The sequence below is a fragment of the Salmo salar genome, chromosome 15 (assembly GCF_965601325.2).
Source record: "Salmo salar chromosome 15, fSalSal1, whole genome shotgun sequence".
NCBI classification, from domain to species: domain Eukaryota; kingdom Metazoa; phylum Chordata; class Actinopteri; order Salmoniformes; family Salmonidae; genus Salmo; species Salmo salar.
Genome location: NC_138305.1, coordinates 33,585,448 through 33,604,872, shown reverse-complemented (window position 1 = coordinate 33,604,872; position 19,425 = coordinate 33,585,448). Strand labels below are relative to the sequence as shown.

General features: G+C 47.1%; 1 protein-coding gene across 2 annotated transcripts in view; it reads left to right on the top strand.

Annotated features, from left to right (window-relative positions):
* The first annotated feature begins 3,423 nt into the window (after nucleotides 1-3,423).
* Nucleotides 3,424-19,425, top strand: part of enpp1 (ectonucleotide pyrophosphatase/phosphodiesterase 1) — a 58,389-nt gene continuing 42,387 nt past the window's right edge. Inside the window, exon 1 of one of the 2 annotated variants that reach the window (XM_014143992.3) lies at nucleotides 3,424-3,844. In XM_014143992.3, coding sequence (XP_013999467.3) covers nucleotides 3,707-3,844 — 138 coding nt within the window. In that variant the 5' untranslated portion in view covers nucleotides 3,424-3,706. Of the gene's footprint in view, nucleotides 3,845-18,627; nucleotides 18,781-19,425 lie in introns of those variants that run through there. The other variant, XM_045695607.2, reaches the window with a different exon arrangement.

The window sequence follows — 19,425 nt, the reverse complement described above, 5'->3', positions numbered from 1 at the left end:
GATAGACCTATTTGGTAAATGACCAAGTCCATATCATGGCAAGAACAGCTCAAATACGTAAAGAGAAACGACAGTCCATCACTATTTTAAAACATGAATGTCAGTCAATCCGGAAAATTTCAAGAACTTTGAAAGTATCTTCAAATGCAGTCGCAAAAACCATCAAGTGCTTTGATGAAACTGGCTCTCATGAGGACTGCCACAGGAAAGGAAGACTCAGAGTTACCTCTGCTGCAGAGGATAAGTTCATTAGAATTACCAGCCTCAGAAATTGCAGCCAAAATAAATGCTTCACAGAGTTCAAGTACAGACACATCTCAACATCAACTGTTCAGAGGAGACTATGTGAAAATAGTACAAATTAAAAAAACACTTGAATGAGTAGGTCTGTCCAAACTTTTGACTGGTACTGTATGAATTTGTTTTTTGTTGTTGTCACGTGTACATTATGGTGGACACCTGTCACCATCGTTATGCGCATCAGCGCATAATGACACTCACCTGGACTCCATCACCTCCTTGATTACCTGCCCTATATATGTGACTCCCTTTGGTACCTTCCCCAGGCATCAATGTTTCTGTGTCAGTTTCATGTCTGTGATTCTTGTTTTGTATTATGTTTTCATTTATTAATTAAATGATTCACTCCCTGAAATTGCTTCCCGACTCCCAGTGCACACGTTACAGTTGTTGCCTGTTTTGCATGTTATTTTGGCGTTAATACTTGTCACATATCAGTTTACAAACAATGCAAAAAAAATCTTTGAGTTAATAAAGCCACATACAAACAGTCTTTTTTTTTGCTTTCTTGAGTAAGGCAGCTCCAAAATGTAGGTGTTTCAGCTTAGCTCAGTGCTTTCTGTGGTGGTGGGGCAGCCAGCGGATAATATAGAGCAAAGGGGTTGGTAATGTTCTCTAGTTGCACCGTGATTGGCTCAGTGTTCTGTCACTCATGGGGACACTACGTCAGTGCAAAATCTACAGGGGAGAGCTCGAAAATTCAAGCCCCTTGGGTGATGTCATAGATTTACATTAGAAGTGCCCATCTAAGAAGGCTCAAGGTAATTGGCCACAGATAAAATGATGTCAAATCACGTTATATCTACTGTAGCTTTGATTGGACTGATCATGACAACATCATACTGTCAAAATCTTAGCTAGCTAGACAAGCAGTCATCATCGTGAATCAAGTCGACAATCTACTGGCAAATTATTTTCAAACCTTGTCATATAAAGAGAAATTATAGATAAAATGTATCGGTGCTCATCGGCCATTGGACAAACATTACACAACAAGTTGGAAATCTCAAATTCAACAATGAGTGGTTTGGAAGGAATCAGTGGCTAACTGCAAGCATTGCAAAGCAATCACTAGCCTGCTATTCAGTGGAGATGGTGTGTGGGCCAAGTCTGGGTTTAAGGGTCTCTTTTCCAAGCTTAAAAATAAAAATATTCACATGCAACACCATGGGCCAGAAAAGGTTGAATACATTGGCCATACTATCAATCCAGCATGACTTCTTCCACGTTCAAGACAACTGGGAACTGGGGAAAAAACGAGCTCCGACTGGGAAAATCCTTTTTGAAAAGGTCATCCAACTCGGAATTCCAAGTCGGGAACTTGGGCCTCTTTCTAGAGCTCCAACCTGAAGATCACTGACGTCATGATTTGACCTTGTTTTTTTCAGAGTTCCCAGTTTTATTGAAAGCACTATACATCCAGAGAATGCCAGACTTTGATGGCAGAATTTGCCCACAAGAAGGATCACCATGCCACCTTCCTGTTCAAGTGAGCACAGCACAACAAGGTGAGTCCAACAATGTCTTATATGCTGCTGCATAAATTATGTAATATGCCTGGGAGATATGTAGACTGTAGCTAAGAAAGCAATACTAAGTGTATGTTGTGTAGTAAGCTGTTAGTAGCTCATGTGCCTCACCCTGATAATGTGGTCCCTTTCCCCCCTCATAACTTAGCCTGCTGTTCTGACTTGCTGGTGCACATGTAGCCTATAGCCTGTTTTAGAGAAATGTCATCATTGAATATTGCAAGAGCTTTCATTGTCTGCTGTAAGAACAGCCCATGTTCTGAATTCTGTCGCTATACTTTTAAAAAGTGCTGAACAAATAGTTACATTGAGTGCGTCTGTTTTAGCTCGCTCATTAATGTCTTAATAAAAATTACGGATTACCTCTTATCCACTCATCGTTCCCTTATGCTATAGTTTGTACATCTCAATTGTCAGTAGAAACCACATAACTTTTTCTCTAAGCAAGTCAGCCATATCAGCTATGTTTTTTAAAAGGCAGTAAATGAGGCTGAATGAACTGTTTCGCTGCCAGACAAGGCTCTGCTGATTGCCAGGTGTAGTGGTGGTAAACATTCACTCCATGGTGCTGTAAAGAAAGCTCTGCTGTTGGGACAGCTTTATGTAGGCCCTAACAGTTTGTGGGCACTGTTTGCCACCATTATAGTGCAATTAATGTATTGTTTAGTGTCGTGTTGTGTAGTGGCTTTGCTAGCATGCATACTTTTGTGTTTGTTTGACCCACTAAGATGTACATGCTAATATCGCCATTGATTATTTTACAAAAGAGAGAGAGAGAGAGAGAGAGCAATAGGCTTTGGCACGAGCGCATCTGCCAGCAAGGGAGTGAGCTGCGCATCAGTGTGTGAGTCAGTGAAACTGGAAAGCATTTTTAGGACTATAATTTCCTCCTCATATTGAAGCCTACAATATGTCTCCACCTAGGCCTAGGCTATAGATGGATTCATGACAAGGCCGTTTTTATTGATCTCAGGTTCTCAGTTGGTCGTTTTGTGCGGTATTTTAAAAAGATGCTGCCAAAGTCTCCAGTCATGTAAAATGACGTAGAGTTGCACGAAATGTGTTTATAAAAGGCAAATATTTCCCCGGATAATAGACTACAAAAATGTTTCCCCGTGTGCAACTTCTGTAAGTGCTTCTATTCTACTGCTCTATGCCACAACGCAAATGCGCTGATATGCATGCAATGCTTTCTGGTACCTCAGAACTCCCCCGGTCAGCCAACTCTCGCGCTCACTTTTTGTTCCGGCACCTCCCAATCTACAAATGAAGCACTGGCAGTAGCCATAGGAGTCTTGAAGGTTAGCGATTGCAAGGAAGTTGCAAGCTTCATGATCACCAAAAGGTGGCGGCAGTGATGCATTATCTGAACTTGTAGAATTTTCCTTGTTGAGTTGTATAGCCTAAACAGTACACCACCTTCAAACTGATGTTTAACTGTCTTTATACATGTCTGAGGTAGTCTATTGTAATAATTACAGTGAGTAATTATTGTACATAAAGCGAATGTTGGCTAATTACAAATGTCCTCTCAACATAATTACAAACGTCCAACTCTAGCTCTCCATACCTATTGTGGCGTCTATTTTCGATGTTTCCTCTGCCATGCGTGAGGGTGGTGTGGCAGGACTTGGCCGCGGTAGTCTTGTAATTTACTTTTTAATGGTACTACTCCAATAATGTACTTCACCCTGACTCAGCTGGCTGCACATGTTGTATAAGGATTAGGCTACAACGCTAACTTCGAGACGTCAACACAAAAAGAAGGAGGTTCTTCATTGAGCCCTACAAAGTCCAAAGGAAAAGAGACCAGACTATTTTCTCTCAAATCTGCAAAACCTTTCTGTTACAAACTCCCGGGAAAAACTTTATGCAGAATGGAAATATCCAAAGCAGATGACCTTTCGACTGAGCAGGCTGCCAATTTACTAGGTTCACCTGGTCGAGACAATCAGATGAGACAGAGTGGACAGGTCCACAAAAAGAGGTCAAAGAACCGCATGGTCATCGTTGCGGTGAGTGGAATTACTGTAACTTTTCAGGCTGGGTAGGCTATGGTAAAACTAGGATCAAGTGTACCTACGCAGTCTGCATTCTTGGTGATGTTATATCGCATGATGATACAATGTAACCTAGCCAAACTTTAAAGTCAAGTACCAGCATGTATAGCCTACATTTCAATTCATTTGTGGCATGTTATCTTTTGGATGGCACACATTCAGTGATTCGTTCATAGGCTATTGCAAGCGAGCAGGTGTTTATGTTATCAAATTTGATATGCTATTGAATTACATAAAGGAACAATGACATTGGGTAAGACAGTTAAACTAAGCTGATGAGGTATTTTTACATTGTATTTCTTTTAAACCTTATTTTACCAGGTAAGTTGACTGAGAACCTGTTCTAATTTACAGCAACAACCTAGGGAATAGTTACATGGGAGAGGGGGTGAATGAGCCAACTGGAAGCTGTGGATGATTAGGTGGCCAGGACACTGGGGTTAACACCCCTACTCTTATGATAAGTGCTATGGGATCTTAAGTGACCACAGAGAGTCAGGACACCCGTTTAACGTCCCATCCAAAAGACTGCACCCTACACAGGGCAATGTCCCATATCACTGCCCTGGGTCATTGGGATACTTTTTTTTAGACCAGAGGAAAGAGTGCCTCCTAATGGCAATGATGTACCATCATTAATGGCTATATAGTAGTGATCCTTCATATATGAGCCATGTTACAATTCTCACCTAGCGGATTAATCCAATTGGCACGATTCGTAGGGTGTTTGCATTTCACACCAGGGACCTGGGTTTACTTCCCTGCCCTGCTGTTTTACTACATTGGTGTCAGAAGTGAGATGGTGGCCATGAGGCCATCAGAACGCACGACGGGACTTGTGAGGGGGCCATGATACGTCAAAGCACAAGGACCTGCCTTCCCATTTGGAGGGGCCGTTTAGCGATCCTCACCAATTCCCACCAAGCCAGTTAACCTCTTTGGTGTGACAGGTAGGGTGTTTGCCAGCGACCTGGGTTCACTTCCCTACTTGCCTGTGCCAGCCATTGACTTTGTGGTTGTCTGAACCTGCAATTACTATATCCTTACATTCAAGAATGTCTCAGTAGCCTACGTGCGCTACTTACAGCGCAATGTCTCAACAATCAGCTTGCGTGCACTTGGGCAATATGTCTTGTCAGACATGAGTCAACTCTCTTCAGGAATCATTCTGCACACATCTGTTCAGAGTTGTGAAATATTACAACAGATGGCAATATTAGAGAGTGTTGCAATGCAGACTGGTCTCATAGACTAACATAACATAGTAAACGTAATGCCGGGACACTCAACTTTACTTACTTACTTAATTACTTAAGGCAAAAACAAAAGGAGGGGTGGTTGGTCTGAGTGGATGGGTAGGTGTATAACGTGAATGCCTAGCAACCCAAAGGTTGCTTGTTTGAAACTCATCGTGGGGAACTTTAGCTAATTAACTTTGCAACTACTTACTACTGTTTAGTTACTTTGCAACAACTTAGCATGTTAGCTAACCCTTCCCCTAACCTTAACCCTTTTAGCTAACCCTTTAACCTAAATCCTAACCTTAACCCCTAGAGCTAGCTAACGTTAGCCACCTAGCTAGCGTTAGCCACAACAAATTGGAATTCGTAACATACTGTATCATACATTTAGCAAATTCATAACATATTGTACATTTTGCAAATTTGTAACATACTGTAATGACCTGACTAGATCATGAAGGAACAATTGTCCAGACAGAGGATGGAGTTAACGAATGGACGGTTTATTAACCCAACTTAACACAGGCTACTGTTTGGCCGTAGCCCACGCCAAATAAATGAAAGGTACACTACAAACCAACCGTGACCTTCTCTTGTGAAGCCCAGACGTAAGAGAGAGAACAATGGCTAAACCCGGTCTTAACTTCCAATGCTCCATCCCCCTGCCCAACCCCCCTTCACACCACTCCGCCAACCACCAGGCTGCCCGGTATCAGAACATTCCAGGCATTCCCGTGATTGGCAGATAGCAGGTTGATTGGCATGACCCCGCGAACACTGGTAAGTACGACACAACCCACTAATAGCCTAACACATAACCCACAACTGTCTGTGCAGGTCGCTACACAGCCCCCCCACCACAAAGTCCCTCGTCCCCGAGGGAACAAACAAAGTCTCTGAAGCGACCCGGAGGTCTCCTTTGCCTGCGTGGCCGTGATGTTCGCAGAGTGTCCAGATGTGAAACAGGGGGCTCCATCCGTGGCAGGGGGCTGCTCTCTGGGACCCAGGGGATGAAGGAAGGGATATGGGGGACAAGGAAGCGGGAACGGGGAATACAGTCCGTGGCACCGGGGAACCACGCGGTGACACAGGGAGGGAGACAGGGGGAGTGGGCCGTCTGGAGCCTTGTCGACGGCACCTGGGGGTGGGTGCCTGGAGAATGTCCTTGCCAGAGAGGGGAATTGTGGGGGTCCCTGGGGTTTGGGGAGAAGCGGCCCCTCTGTATGGGGCTAACCTGTCCCAGTGCAGTGCCACCTTTCTCCCCCTGGAAGGAAGCTGCACCCGGTACACAACCTCCCCTACCCTCTCCAGGATGCTGCAGGGCCCCACCCAGTGACTGTCCAACTTGGGGCATCTGCCTTTTTTCCTTAGGGGGCTGTAGACCCAGACCAGCTCCCCAGCCACAAAGTGCCTTCCTCGGGTGTGCACGTCATAGTGCCTCTTCTGCCTCACACCTGCATTCACCAGCTGCTCTCTGGCGAAGTTGTGGGCTGTCTCCAGGCGGTCCTGGAGTCTTCGGGCATACTCCGGCCCCGGGGGAACATGAGGGCTATCCAGGGGACGACCAAACGCCATCTCCGCAGGGGTGCGGATCTCTCTCCCCAGCATGAGGAGGGCAGGCGTGCAGGAGGTGGAGTCTTGGACAGCGGAACGGCATGCCATGAGGACCATAGGCAGGTGCTTGTCCCAGTCATGCTGGTGTTTGGCAGAGACGATGGCCAGCTGCTGTCCAAGCGTTTTGTTGAAGCGCTCCACAAGGCCATCACTTTGAGGATGGAGAGGAGTAGTGCGGGTCTTGTGCATACCCAGCCTCTCACACATGGTGGCGAACACACGGGACTCAAAGTTTCTGCCTTGGTCGCTGTGGATGGACTCCGCAGCTCCAAACCTGCTGAACATCCCCGCTGTCAGGGCATCGACGGTGGTCTCTGCCTCCTGGTCAGGCAGAGCATAGGCCTCAGGCCATTTTGTGAAATAGTCCATAGCCGTGAGCACCCAGCGGTTTCCACTGTCTGTGGTGGGGAACGGCCCAACTACATCCACTCCCACCCTCTCCATGGGAGCCCCCACTGGGAACTGTTGGAGCTGAGCATGAGAGCGGCCTGGGGGGCCCTTTCTTGCTGTGCAGTTGTCACAGCGGCGGCAAAAGTCCTCCACATCCCTCTTGTGCTGCCCCCAGTAAAAGCCCTGACGGAGGCGGCGGAGTGTTTTTGTGACCCCAAAGTGTCCAGTCCCCACCCCCCCATGAGTACTCTGGAGCACCGCCTCCCGCAATGCTTTTGGGACCACCACCTGCCACCTCTCCTCTCCCGTAGCTGACTCCTTCCATGCCCGCTGTAGCACGCCATCAGCCAGCCGCAGTCTCTCAAACTTTGACCACAACCCTTTGGTCGCGAGTGAGAGCGCTGTCACCTCTTCCCATGGTGGCCTCACCTGTGCCTCTACCCACTGTAGCACTGGCTGTAGGTCTGTGTCCCGTCCCTGCTGCTGCCCCCATTCAGCCACGTCGACAGTCTGCAGCTCACAGCAGACAGGGCCGCTCACCCGACACACTGTGGCACAGACCCCCTCCTCTGCACTCAGCGCTCTCTCCCGTCCCTCTCTCTGTTCACAGTGGCGGCAGCCATCTGCAGTACAGGGCCGACGGGACATGGCGTCGGCGTTGGAGTGGCGTGCCCCTGCCCTGTGCACCACTGTGAAGTCATACGGCTGAAGCTCCTCCAACCAGCGTGCCACCTGCCCCTCTGGTTCTCTGAACGACATGAGCCACTGGAGAGCAGGGTGGTCAGTCCTCACAGTAAATGGCAGGCCACCCAGGTAGTACTTGAAGTGTTTGATGGAAGCCACAACAGCCAAGAGCTCCCGCCGGGTGACACAGTAGCGGCGCTCATGTTTGTTAAATGTTCTGCTGAAGTACGCCACCACTCTCTCCCCCTCTGGCCCCACCTGGGCCAGCACCCCACCCATGCCCACATTGCTCGCGTCTGTGTCCAGGATAAAGGGCAAGGTGAGGTCAGGGGGGGGCGAGCACAGGGGCCTCGATCAGTGCACATTTGAGGGTGTTGAAGGCCTCCTCACACTCCCCTGTCCAAGTGAAGGCCTTGTCCTTCGGCAGCAGGCGGTTCAGGGGAGCAGCGACGCTTGAGAAGCCCCGTACAAACCTCCTGTAGTACGAGGCCAGGCCCAGGAAGCTCTTCAGCTGACGCTGGTCGGTGGGGGTGGGCCAGTCTCGGACAGCCCCCACCTTGTCCTCCATGGTGCTGATCCCCTCCTTCCCCACTCGGTGGCCCAGGAAGGACACCTCTCTCCTCATGAAGTGGCACTTCTCGGGGTGGAGCTTCAGACCTGCGGCAGCCACCCGCTCCAGCACACTCCGTAGCGCCACCAGAGCTGACTGGAAGGAGCTGCCATGGGCCAGGATGTCATCGAGGTATACCAGACACTGCTGTCGGGGGATGCCATCCAGCACCCTGTCCATCAAACGCTCAAAAGTAGCTGGAGCGTTGCACAGGCCGAAGCACAGGACCTTGAACTGCCAGTGTCCTCTGTTAGTGGAGAACGCAGTTTTGGCTCTGGCCTCTGGAGAGAGGGGCACCTGCCAGTAGCCACTGCGGAGGTCTAGTGAGGAGAACCAGGAGGACCCCCTAACCAGGTCCAGCGACTCATCGATACGTGGTATGGGGTATGAGTCCTTCCTGGTCACCTCATTCAGCCGCCTGTAGTCCGCACAGAACCTCAGCTTGCCCCCCTTCTTAGGAACCATGACAACCGGCGCCGCCCAGGGGCTGTCTGAGGGCTCGATGAAGTCTGCCCGCTGCATCTCCAACACAGCCTTGTCTGCCGCCTCCTGGCGTGCCAGCGGGATACGGCGGGGACGCATCTTGATGGGTCGAGCATCACCTGTGTCGATCTCATGCTGCACCAGATGAGTCTGACCCACCTCTTCCTCACTCAGCGCAAAGCTGTCTCTGAATTCAAACAGCAACTGCCACAACCGTTCCTGCTGCTCAGGGTCAAGACCAACACAGTTCCTCCCCCATATCTCCCTCACTGCAGACAGTGTCCTCTCCTCTCCCATCTGGGGTAGCTGGGCTGGGAGGGTGCGGCCCGGGCTCACGGAGGGCTGTGTCGTGGGGGTAGCTGGGGGAATGTAACACACAGCCGTAGGTGACAGGGGGGCTGGGGAAAAGTCACACACAGATGTGGGGGAGGGGGGGCAGCCATGAGTCTCTGCTGCTTTAACTGTTGGAGTAAAGGGTTTGTTGGGTTGAGTGTATGTGATATTAGGGGGGGCCATGATGACTGCAGGCCCTCCCTGGAAGCTCAGTGTGCCCCCATTTAGGTCTAACTGGCAGCCTGTGCTCCTAAGAAAGTCCAACCCCAGGATACAAGGGTCCTGCACAACCGCCACCCACACGGGATGACACACAGTCCTGCCCCCTACTGTCAGAGTCATTATTCCCTTCCCTTTCATGGGTGCCAGCTCACCTGTGACTGTGTGGAGCTGCACAGTTGTGGGCTCACACTGAATCCAACCTGGTACAATATCTGGCCTCACCAGGGTTACTGTGGACCCAGTGTCCACCAGGCCAGAGCAGGGCACCCCCTCCACAGGGACATGACAAAAGTCCCCAACACAGGTCCGGCCCACCACGACAACAGGCTCCGTCCGCTTGCCCACGTCTGCTTCTGGGGGAAGTGGAGCCTTGCTTCCCCGTCTGGGCCGGTGGGCTCCTCCTGAAGAAGATGGTGGTGGTTGGGATAGAAAGCCAGGGGTCCGCACTACCCGGTCAATGCGGACCCCGAGCCGTTTCCCTGAGCTCCGGGGGACTTGGGGCAATCTCGGCGCAGATGGCCTGTCTGGCCACAACCCCAGCAGACCCGGGGACCACGGCGTGTGTTTCGTTCCACCTGTAGCGACACAGCACGAATGAGTTCTGTCATATCAGCCACGCATGCAGGCTTTTCCGGCTCTGGGCTGCTCTGCCCCCCAGCTCCCCCAGAGGGTCTGTCTCCCTGCGCCCCCACCAAAGACCCAGCTGAAGCCCCAGCCCACACCAGCTCCCTCTCCAAAGCCATCTCCAAGGCTATCTGCAATGACTCAGGATGAGCCAGCTGGGTCTGTATGCGCAGCTCCGTAGGAGAAAGCACCTGTATGAACTGGTCCCGTGCTAGCTCGCTCTGCACGTAGGGGGGCATGTGAGCATATTCCCGCCGAGAGAGGCTCTCAATGTCATTAGCTAGCACCCGTAGAGGCTCTCCAGGCTGCCTGCGTCTATTACTCAGTTCGGAGCGCAGCAGCCCGGGCTGTACACACTGTCCATAGCGCCTCCTCAGTGCTCCCACTAAGGCACCATAATCGCGTCTGTCCTCGGGGCTAATCAATATCAAACAGGCCAGAGCATCATCCGTCAGGCATAAAGCCAACTGCAGTGCCCTATCTTCATTCGACCACCCCCTAAAATGAGCAACAGTTCAAACTGAGCATGAAAAGCTTCCCAATCCGCCTTACCGGAATACTTTGGGGTCTTAACGGATACGGACGCAGCTGGGGGCTGGGCGCCGCCATGTTTGTTTACATCCTGAGCCCCAGATTCCTCGTCCCGCCGGCGTCGACGTCACCCCTTCGGTCCGCCCACCAGAATCCGCGCGAAACACATTAGACGAAGCACTCATGCCCGCTTCAGCCGCCATCACTCTAACGTCCTCCCTCAAGCGGCCTCTGGGATCCGACGCCCTGGCGATCTCCTCAGCCAGATCCTCTGACGTCCATGCACACGCACCTCCTTGGCCATAATCGTCCCCTACCTCCACCTTCACTTTTGGATTCCCTTGAAGCATTTTCAACCCCGTTCTCACCTATGTTAGCTAGCCACCGAAGTCAGCTAGCTGGCTAACTTTTATACACGTTTTTACTTCTGACACCAGTGTAATGACCTGACTAGATCATGAAGGAACAATTGTCCAGACAGAGGATGGAGTTAACGAATGGACGGTTTATTAACCCAACTTAACACAGGCTACTGTTTGGCCGTAGCCCACGTCAAATAAATGAAAGGTACACTACAAACCAACCGTGACCTTCTCTTGTGAAGCCCAGACGTAAGAGAGAGAACAATGGCTAAACCCGGTCTTAACTTCCAATGCTCCATCCCCCTGCCCAACCCCCCTTCACGCCACTCCGCCAACCACCAGGCTGCCCGGTATCAGAACATTCCAGGCATTCCCGTGATTGGCAGATAGCAGGTTGATTGGCTTGACCCCGCGAACACTGGTAAGTACGACACAACCCACTAATAGCCTAACACATAACCCACAACTGTCTGTGCGGGTCGCTACAATACGTTTAGCAAATTCTGAAAATGTTGTACATTTTGCAAATTCGTAACATATTATACGAAAGAGATAATCGACATCCGCAAATGAATACATATCATATGATACCAGTCAAAGGTTTGGTCATTCCAGGGTTTTTCTTTATTTTTACTATTTTCTACATTGTAGAATAATAGCGAAGACATCACAACTGTGAAATAACACATATGGAATCATGTAGTAGCCAAAAAAGTGTTAACAAATCAAAATATATTTTATGTTTGAGGTTCTTCAAAGTAGCCACCCTTTGCCTCGATGACAGCTTTGCACACTTGGCATTCTCTCAACCAGCTTCATGCTTTTCCAACAGTCTTGAAGGAGTTTCCACATATGCTGAGCACTTGTTGGCTGCTTTTATTTCACTCTGTGGTCCAACTCATCCCAAACCATCTCAATTGGGTTGAGGTCAGGTGATTGTGGAGGCCCGGTCATCTGATGCAGCACTCCATCACTCTCCTCCTTGGTCAAATGGCCCTTACACAGCCTGGAGGTGTGTTGGGTAGGGATGTACGATGTATCGGTGAACATATCGGAATCAGCCAATATTAGCTAAAAATGCCAACATCGGTATCGGCCTGATGTCTAGTTTAACGCCGATGTTAAAATACCGATGTCAAAGCTGCCGTGCATACCTATATAACGTAGGTACATGACATAATGACGCCACGTAACATTTTGCACTACACGTGCAAAACAGCATCCCTAACCTTGCCAACAATGTCTGCTGTGTGGATTGAGCAGTCAACAAGTCGAGCAGTCATTTGAAAGAGTAAGAACATTTCAGCAAGACAACTCAAAAGCGAAATCCATTAAAGTCAAGATAATGGAATTCATTGCCCTTGACAATCAACCGTTCTCTGTAGTGGGTGATGTTGGCTTTCGCCGACTGTTCGAGCACCGGTACACACTATCAAGTGCGCTATTTTTCAGATGTTGCCCTACCAGAGGTACACAGTAATAGCGTCACTGCTATTAGCTTCACGACATACATACTATGAAACGCCGTTTGGGTCTTTGCGTGTCGTAATAGCGTCACTGCTGTTAGCTTCACGACATGCATACTGTGGAACGCCGTTTGGGTCTTTGCGTGTCGTAATAGCGTCACTGCTATTAGCTTCATGACATACATACTATGGAATGCCGTTTGGGTCTTTGCGTGTCAAAAAAGATACAGTAGCACTGTCAAAGCTGTACAAAAAAGTCTGCAAACTCCAGCCATGAACGATGTGTTTACAATACCTCGTTGGTAATAAAGCATCATTTGTTTGACCGCAACTTCTGGGGTAGCTAGCGTTAGCTTGGTAGCAAGCTAGCACCAATACAACCAGCCTGAAAACAACGACCAGTAAGAAACTGCAGTCATTTTCATTATTCTTAGCAATGATTTAGGAATCCTTGTATTGTTGTTCGCCTATTGAAATTGAACTTCAGTTCATGAAAATAAACTCAGCAAAATAGGAAATGTCCTCTCACTGTCAACTGCGTTTATTTTCAGCAAACTTAACATGTGTAAATATTTGTATGAACATAAGATTCAACAACTGAAACAAACTGAACAAGTTCCACAGACATGTGACTAACAGAAATTGAATAATGTGTCCCTGAACAAAGGGAGGGTCAAAATCAAAAGTAACAGTCAGTATCTGGTGTGGCCACCAGCTGCATTAAGTACTGCAGTACATCTCATCCCCATGGACTGCACCAGATTTGCCAGTTCTTGCTGTGAGATGTTACCCCACTCTTCCACCAAGGCACCTGCATGTCCCAGACATGCTCAATGGGATTGAGATCCGGGCTCTTCGCTGGCTATGGCAGAACAGACATTCCTGTCTTGCAGGAAATCACGCACAGAACGAGCAGAATGGCTGGTGGCATTGTCATGCTGGAAGGTCATGTCAGGATGAGCTTGCAGGAAGGGTACCACATGAGGGAGGAAGATATCTTCCCTGTAACGCACAGCTTTGAGAACGCCTGCAATGACAACAAACTCAGTCCGATGATACTGTGACACACCGCCCCAGACCATGACAGATCCACACTGATCCTCAGCACTGGAGCTCCCCAAGGGTGCGTGCTCAGTCCCCTCCTGTAGTCCCTGTTCACCCACGACTGCATGGCCAGGCACGACTCCAACACTATCATTAAGTTTGCAGACGACACAACAGTGGTAGACCTGATCACCGACAACGACGAGACAGCCTATAGGGAGGAGGTCAGAGACCTGGCTGGTAGGTGCCAGAATAACAGCCTAACCCTCAACGTTACCAAGACTAAGGAGATGATTGTGGACTACAGGAAAAGGAGGGCCGAGCATGCACCCATTCTCATCGACAGGGCTGTCGTGGAGCAGGTTGAGAGCTTCAAGTTCCTTGGTGTCCACATCAACAACAAACTAGAATGGTCCAAACACACCAAGACAGTCGTGAAGATGGCATGACAAAGCCTATTCCCCCTCAGGAAACAAAAAGGATTTGGCATGGGTCCTGAGATCCTCAAAACGTTCTACAGCTGCAACATCGAGAGCATCCTGACTAGTTGCATTACTGCCTGGTACGGCAATTGCTCGGCCTCCGACCGCAAGGCACTACAGAGGGTAGTGCATACGGCCCAGTACATCACTGGGGCTAAGCTGCCTGCCATCCAGGACCTCTATACCAGGCAGTGTCGGAAGGCCCTAAAAATTGTCAAAGACCCCAGTCATAGACTGTCCTCTCTACTACCGCATGGCAAGTGGTACCGGAGTGCCAACTCTAGGACAAAAAGGCTTCTCAACAGTTTTTACCCCCAAGCCATAAGACTCCTGAACAGATAATCAAATGGCTACCCGGACTATTTGCATTGTGTGACCCCCCCCCAACCCCTCTTTTTCACGCTGCTACTTCTCTCTGTTTATCATATATGCACAGTCACTTTTCACTATACATTCATGTACATACTACCTCGATTGGGCCGACCAAGCAGTGCTCCCGAACATTGGCTAACCGGGCTATCTGCATTGTGTCCCACCACCCGCCAACCCCTCTTTTACGCTACAGCTACTCTCTGTTCATCATATATGCATAGTCACTTTAACCATATCTACATGTACATACTACCTCAATCAGCCTGACTAACCGGTGTCTGTATGTAGCCTCGCTACTGTATATAGCCTGTTTTTTACTGTTTTCTTTACTTACCTACTGTTCACCTAATAATTTTTTTGCATTATTGGTTAGAGCCTGTAAGTAAGCTTTTCACTGTAAGGTCTACACCTGTTGTATTCGGTGCACGTGACAAATAAACTTTGATTTGATCCTCCACCTCCAAATCAATCCCGCTCCAGAGTACAGGCCTCGGTTTAACGCTCATTCCTTCGACGATAAACCCAAATCCAACCATCACCCATGGTGAGACAAAACCACGACTCGTCAGTGAAGAGCACTTTTTGCCAGTCCTGTCTGGTCCAGCGATGGTGGGTTTGTGCCCATAGGTGACGTTGTTGCCGGTGATGTCTGGGGAGGACCTGCCTTACAACAGGCCTACAAGCCCTCAGTCCAGCCTCTCTCAGCTTATTGCGGACAGTCTGAGCACTGATGGAGGGATTGTGCGTTCGTGGTGTAACTCGAGCAGTTGTTGTTGCCATCCTGTACCTGTCCCGCAGGTGTGATGTTCGGATGTACCGATCCTGTGCAGGTGTTGTTACACTTGGTCTGCCACTGCATGGACAATCAGCTGTCTGTCCTGTCTCCCTGTAGCGCTGTCTTAGGCGTCTCACAGTACAGACGTTGCAATTTCTTCCCTGGCCACATCTGCAGTCCTCATGCCTCCTTGCAGCATGCCTAAGGCATGTTCACGCAGATGAGCAGGGACCCTGGGCATTTTTCTTTTGGTGTTTTTCAGAGTCAGTAGAAAGGCCTCTTTAGTATCCTAAGTTTTCATAACTGACTTTAGCCTACCGTCTGTAAGCTGTTAGTGTCTTAACGACCGTTCCACAGGTGCATGTTCATTAATTGTTTATGGTTCATTGAACAAGCATGGGAAACAGTGTTTATACCCTTTACAATGAAGATCTGTGAAGTTATTTGGATTTTTACAAATTATCTTTTAAATTATCTGAAAAAGGGACGTTTCTTTTTTTTGCTGAGTTTAAATAGCTAGCCAGCTACTTAACCCTTTTGCCCAAAGCTAATGTTATAAGCAGCCAGCTAGCTTCATCTGGCTAGTGACGCTCGACCGGCCCAGGATATGTGTTGTGAAGCTAGGCACAAAAATAATTAGGCACAGTAGTGGAATTTGCGGTTTGCCTTCAAAATAAAAGTTTGACAGTGACAAATGAATACATATAGTAGAATTATGCCATACTTTTATTTTGAAGGCTAAACGCAAATTCCACTATTGTGGCTAATCCTTATTGTGGCCTGCTTCATAGATGGTCTGACCACCATTAAACAAAATAGAACTCTTATAAATGAGGGTTATTTTAGATGACACCTAGCTAGATAACTGTAGCTACTGAAACAAATTGTCGTTTTGCTTTGTTTTTGGGGAAGAACATTGTTTGCATCCATGAGCTAGATAGCTTTTTTTTAAATGACCAGCACTGTAGGTGCGCGAGACAACTTTACCTGCATCATAGCATAAGTATCGATGAAGAAATACGAGTGATAGTGTAATCTGTGTAATAACTACATAAAAAAATGTATGAACGTGTTAAATTATTATGTGACGTGCAGTCATATTCAGATCCTGATTGATCAACAAGCTTATGACACGTCAAATAGTGTTATTTGACACGCAAGGACCCAAACGGCATTCCATAGAAATCCTGGTTGAGAATTAAATGACTGAACAATGAAACAGCACAGCAAGTAAGTGAAAGAAATCGTTTTTGATTATGTTTTACTGGTAATGGGGACATGCGTAAATGCCAACAAAATATTTTTTGGGTCCGTGTGGAGTGTGTGTGTGTGTGTGTAACCTTTTTTTTAACTAGGCGAGTTAAGAACAAATTCTTATTTACAATGACGGCTTCCCCGGCCTAACCCGGACAACACTGGGCCAATTGTGCGCCGCCCTATGGGACTCCCAATCATGGCCGGATGTGATAGAGCCTGGATTCAAATCAGGGACTAGTGACGCCTCTTGCACTGAGATGCAGTGCCTTAGATCGCTGCGTCCGTGTGTGTGTGTTAACTATTTAACTGTACTAGAATGCTTAAAAGGCCGCAAAAAAATGCAATATTGGTTATCAGTATAATTTTTTGGGGCAAGGGAAATAACGGATATCGGTATCGGCCAAAAATGTAATATCAGTGTTGGGTCATTGTCCTGTTGAAAAACAAATTGAAGTCCCATTAAGTGCAAACCAGATGGGATGGCGTATCGCTGCAGAATGCTGTGATAGCCATGCTGGTTAAGTGTGCCTTGAATTAAATAAATCAATGACAGTGTAACCAGCAAAGCACCCCCACACTATCACACCTCCTCCATGCTTCATGGTGGAAACCACACATGCAGTGATCATCCGTTCACCTACTCTGCATCTCACAAAGACACAGCGGTTGGAGCCAAAGTCCAAATTTTAGATTTTATCAGACCAAAGGACAGATTTCCACCAGTGTAATGTCCATTGCTCGTGTTTCTTGGCCCAAGCAAGTCTCTTCTTCTCATTGTTGTCATTTTAATAGTGGTTTCTTTGCAGCAATTTGACCATGAAGGCCTGATTTCATGCAGTCTCTTCTGAACTGTTGATGTTACTTGAACTCTGAAGCATTTATTTGGGCTGATTGCTGCAGAGGACTCTGTGTTATCCTTTTCTGTTGCAGTCCTCATGAGATCCAGTTTCATTATAGCACTTGATGGTTTTTGCGACTGCACTTGAAGAAACTTTCAAAGTTCTTGAAATTTTCCAGATTGACTAACCTTCATGTCTTAAAATAATGGACTGTTGTTTCTCTTTTCTTATTTGAGCTGTTTTTGCCATAATATGGACTTGGTCTTTTACCAAATAGGGCTATCTTCTGTATACCACCTCTACCTTGTCACAACACAACTGATTGGCTCAAACGCATTAAGAAGGAAAGAAATTCTCTAATGTACTTTTAACAAGACACACCTGTTAATTGAAATGCATTCCAGGTGACTAACTCATGAAACTGGTTTAGATAATGCTAAGAGTGTGCAAAGCTGTCAAGGTAAAGGGTGGCTACTTTGAAAAATCTAAAATATATTTTGATTTAACACTTTGTTGTTGTTGCTTACTACACAATTCCATATGTTATTTCACCGTTTTGATGTCTTCACTATTATTCTACAATGTAAAAAATAATACAAAATTAAGAAAAACCCTTGAATGTCTCAGATTTACAAACGGAATAATAATACAAAAAGTCAACCAATAACAGGAATCCTTCATGATTCCATGAAGCAAGACATGAAGCAAATTGATATTGACATTTTTGAGTATTCTTGCTCAATAAACCTGGGATGTATATAGCTACTCCCACCATTTGGGTTGTGAGATTCATATTCTGTTTAGTGTCCTGAGGCGCCTGCTGTAGGTTTCCACCGAACAGTGTGTTTACTTTCACTGGACCTCGGTACTTTACCCTTGGCTTTCCCAGGACACCAGCCAGGTTTCTCAAACACCACACACACTCTTGCACACATATATACACACACACATGCATACTTGCACAATATTTTGTTCTAATATGGCTTTTCCAGTAAGTTCATGAGGACTTACGAGATCACACATGTACAGCATATGATTCATGAAACAAAGTCCTCAGTTTTCAAAGCACTTCAAGATTAGGACCTGAGTCTTCTTTACGTCAAGCTCTTTACTACAGGTTCTTGGTTTTAACCCACAATGAGAATACGCCATACTGATTAGAGCCCAGTTCTAATCCGGACAGGTCCTGCTAGCCTCTATTGAGGCTCTTGACTCTCTTCAAGCCCTGATTATTAAACTGCTGTATATCCCTCCCTTTTAACATGGGCTGACTCAGTTGAAACTTTAAACCACTGAGATCCACAGTCTTTGAACCGCCCACTAATTACAAACATGTGGCCAGCCGTGCACCCTTCCATGGCCAGAGGAGCCAGGCAGAGCAGACCACCAGGCAGCCAGGAGGAGGGGAGTTGTCTTACGACCAGCATTTACTTCTCAGTTAGAGGGCCAACACCCAGATGTGGAGAATTACTGACTTTTTATTTGTACCCAGAAGAGAGTTATACATTTGAATGGGAACGATTAAAGTGTCATACGACACATTTTCAAGAAGATTAATTCGGGTATGGTCTTTAGTATTTCATTTATTGTTTTGGTTGATTATTATTCTAGGATGTGTCTATTTAAAAAAAAAAAAGAGTTTCTGGGGTTTCTCTCGATTTATAAACGGCTAGATGTTGTCCTCATACGCTAAAGAAATGTACAGTTAAAGTAATATTTCTCAAGGTAACAGCAGGAAAGACTGCTGCCAAACATCTTCATCATTTTTCTGACACAATACTTTTCTGTGGTATGTGATGTCACTTGGCAGTCTCGATTTACTGGCCTTACTAACAGTGAAAGTGATTTAAAATCCCATGTACACAATATAAAAAAGCCACAAAACAATCCCCAGAAGATTGAATACTGGGATAAAGCAGAGAAAGAAGTACTAGCCTGGTTAAACTAGAGGGAGTGCTACGTATCGTCACAATAGGGATAATATACTCCTAAAAAAATAAAGGGAACACTAAAATAACACATCCTAGATCTGAATGAATGAAATAATCTTATTAAATACTTTTTTCTTTACATAGTTGAATGTGCTGACAACAAAATCACACAAAAATAATCAATGGAAATCCAATTTATCAACCCATGGAGGTCTGGATTTGGAGTCACACTCAAAATTAAAGTGGAAAAATACACTACAGGCTGATCCAACTTTG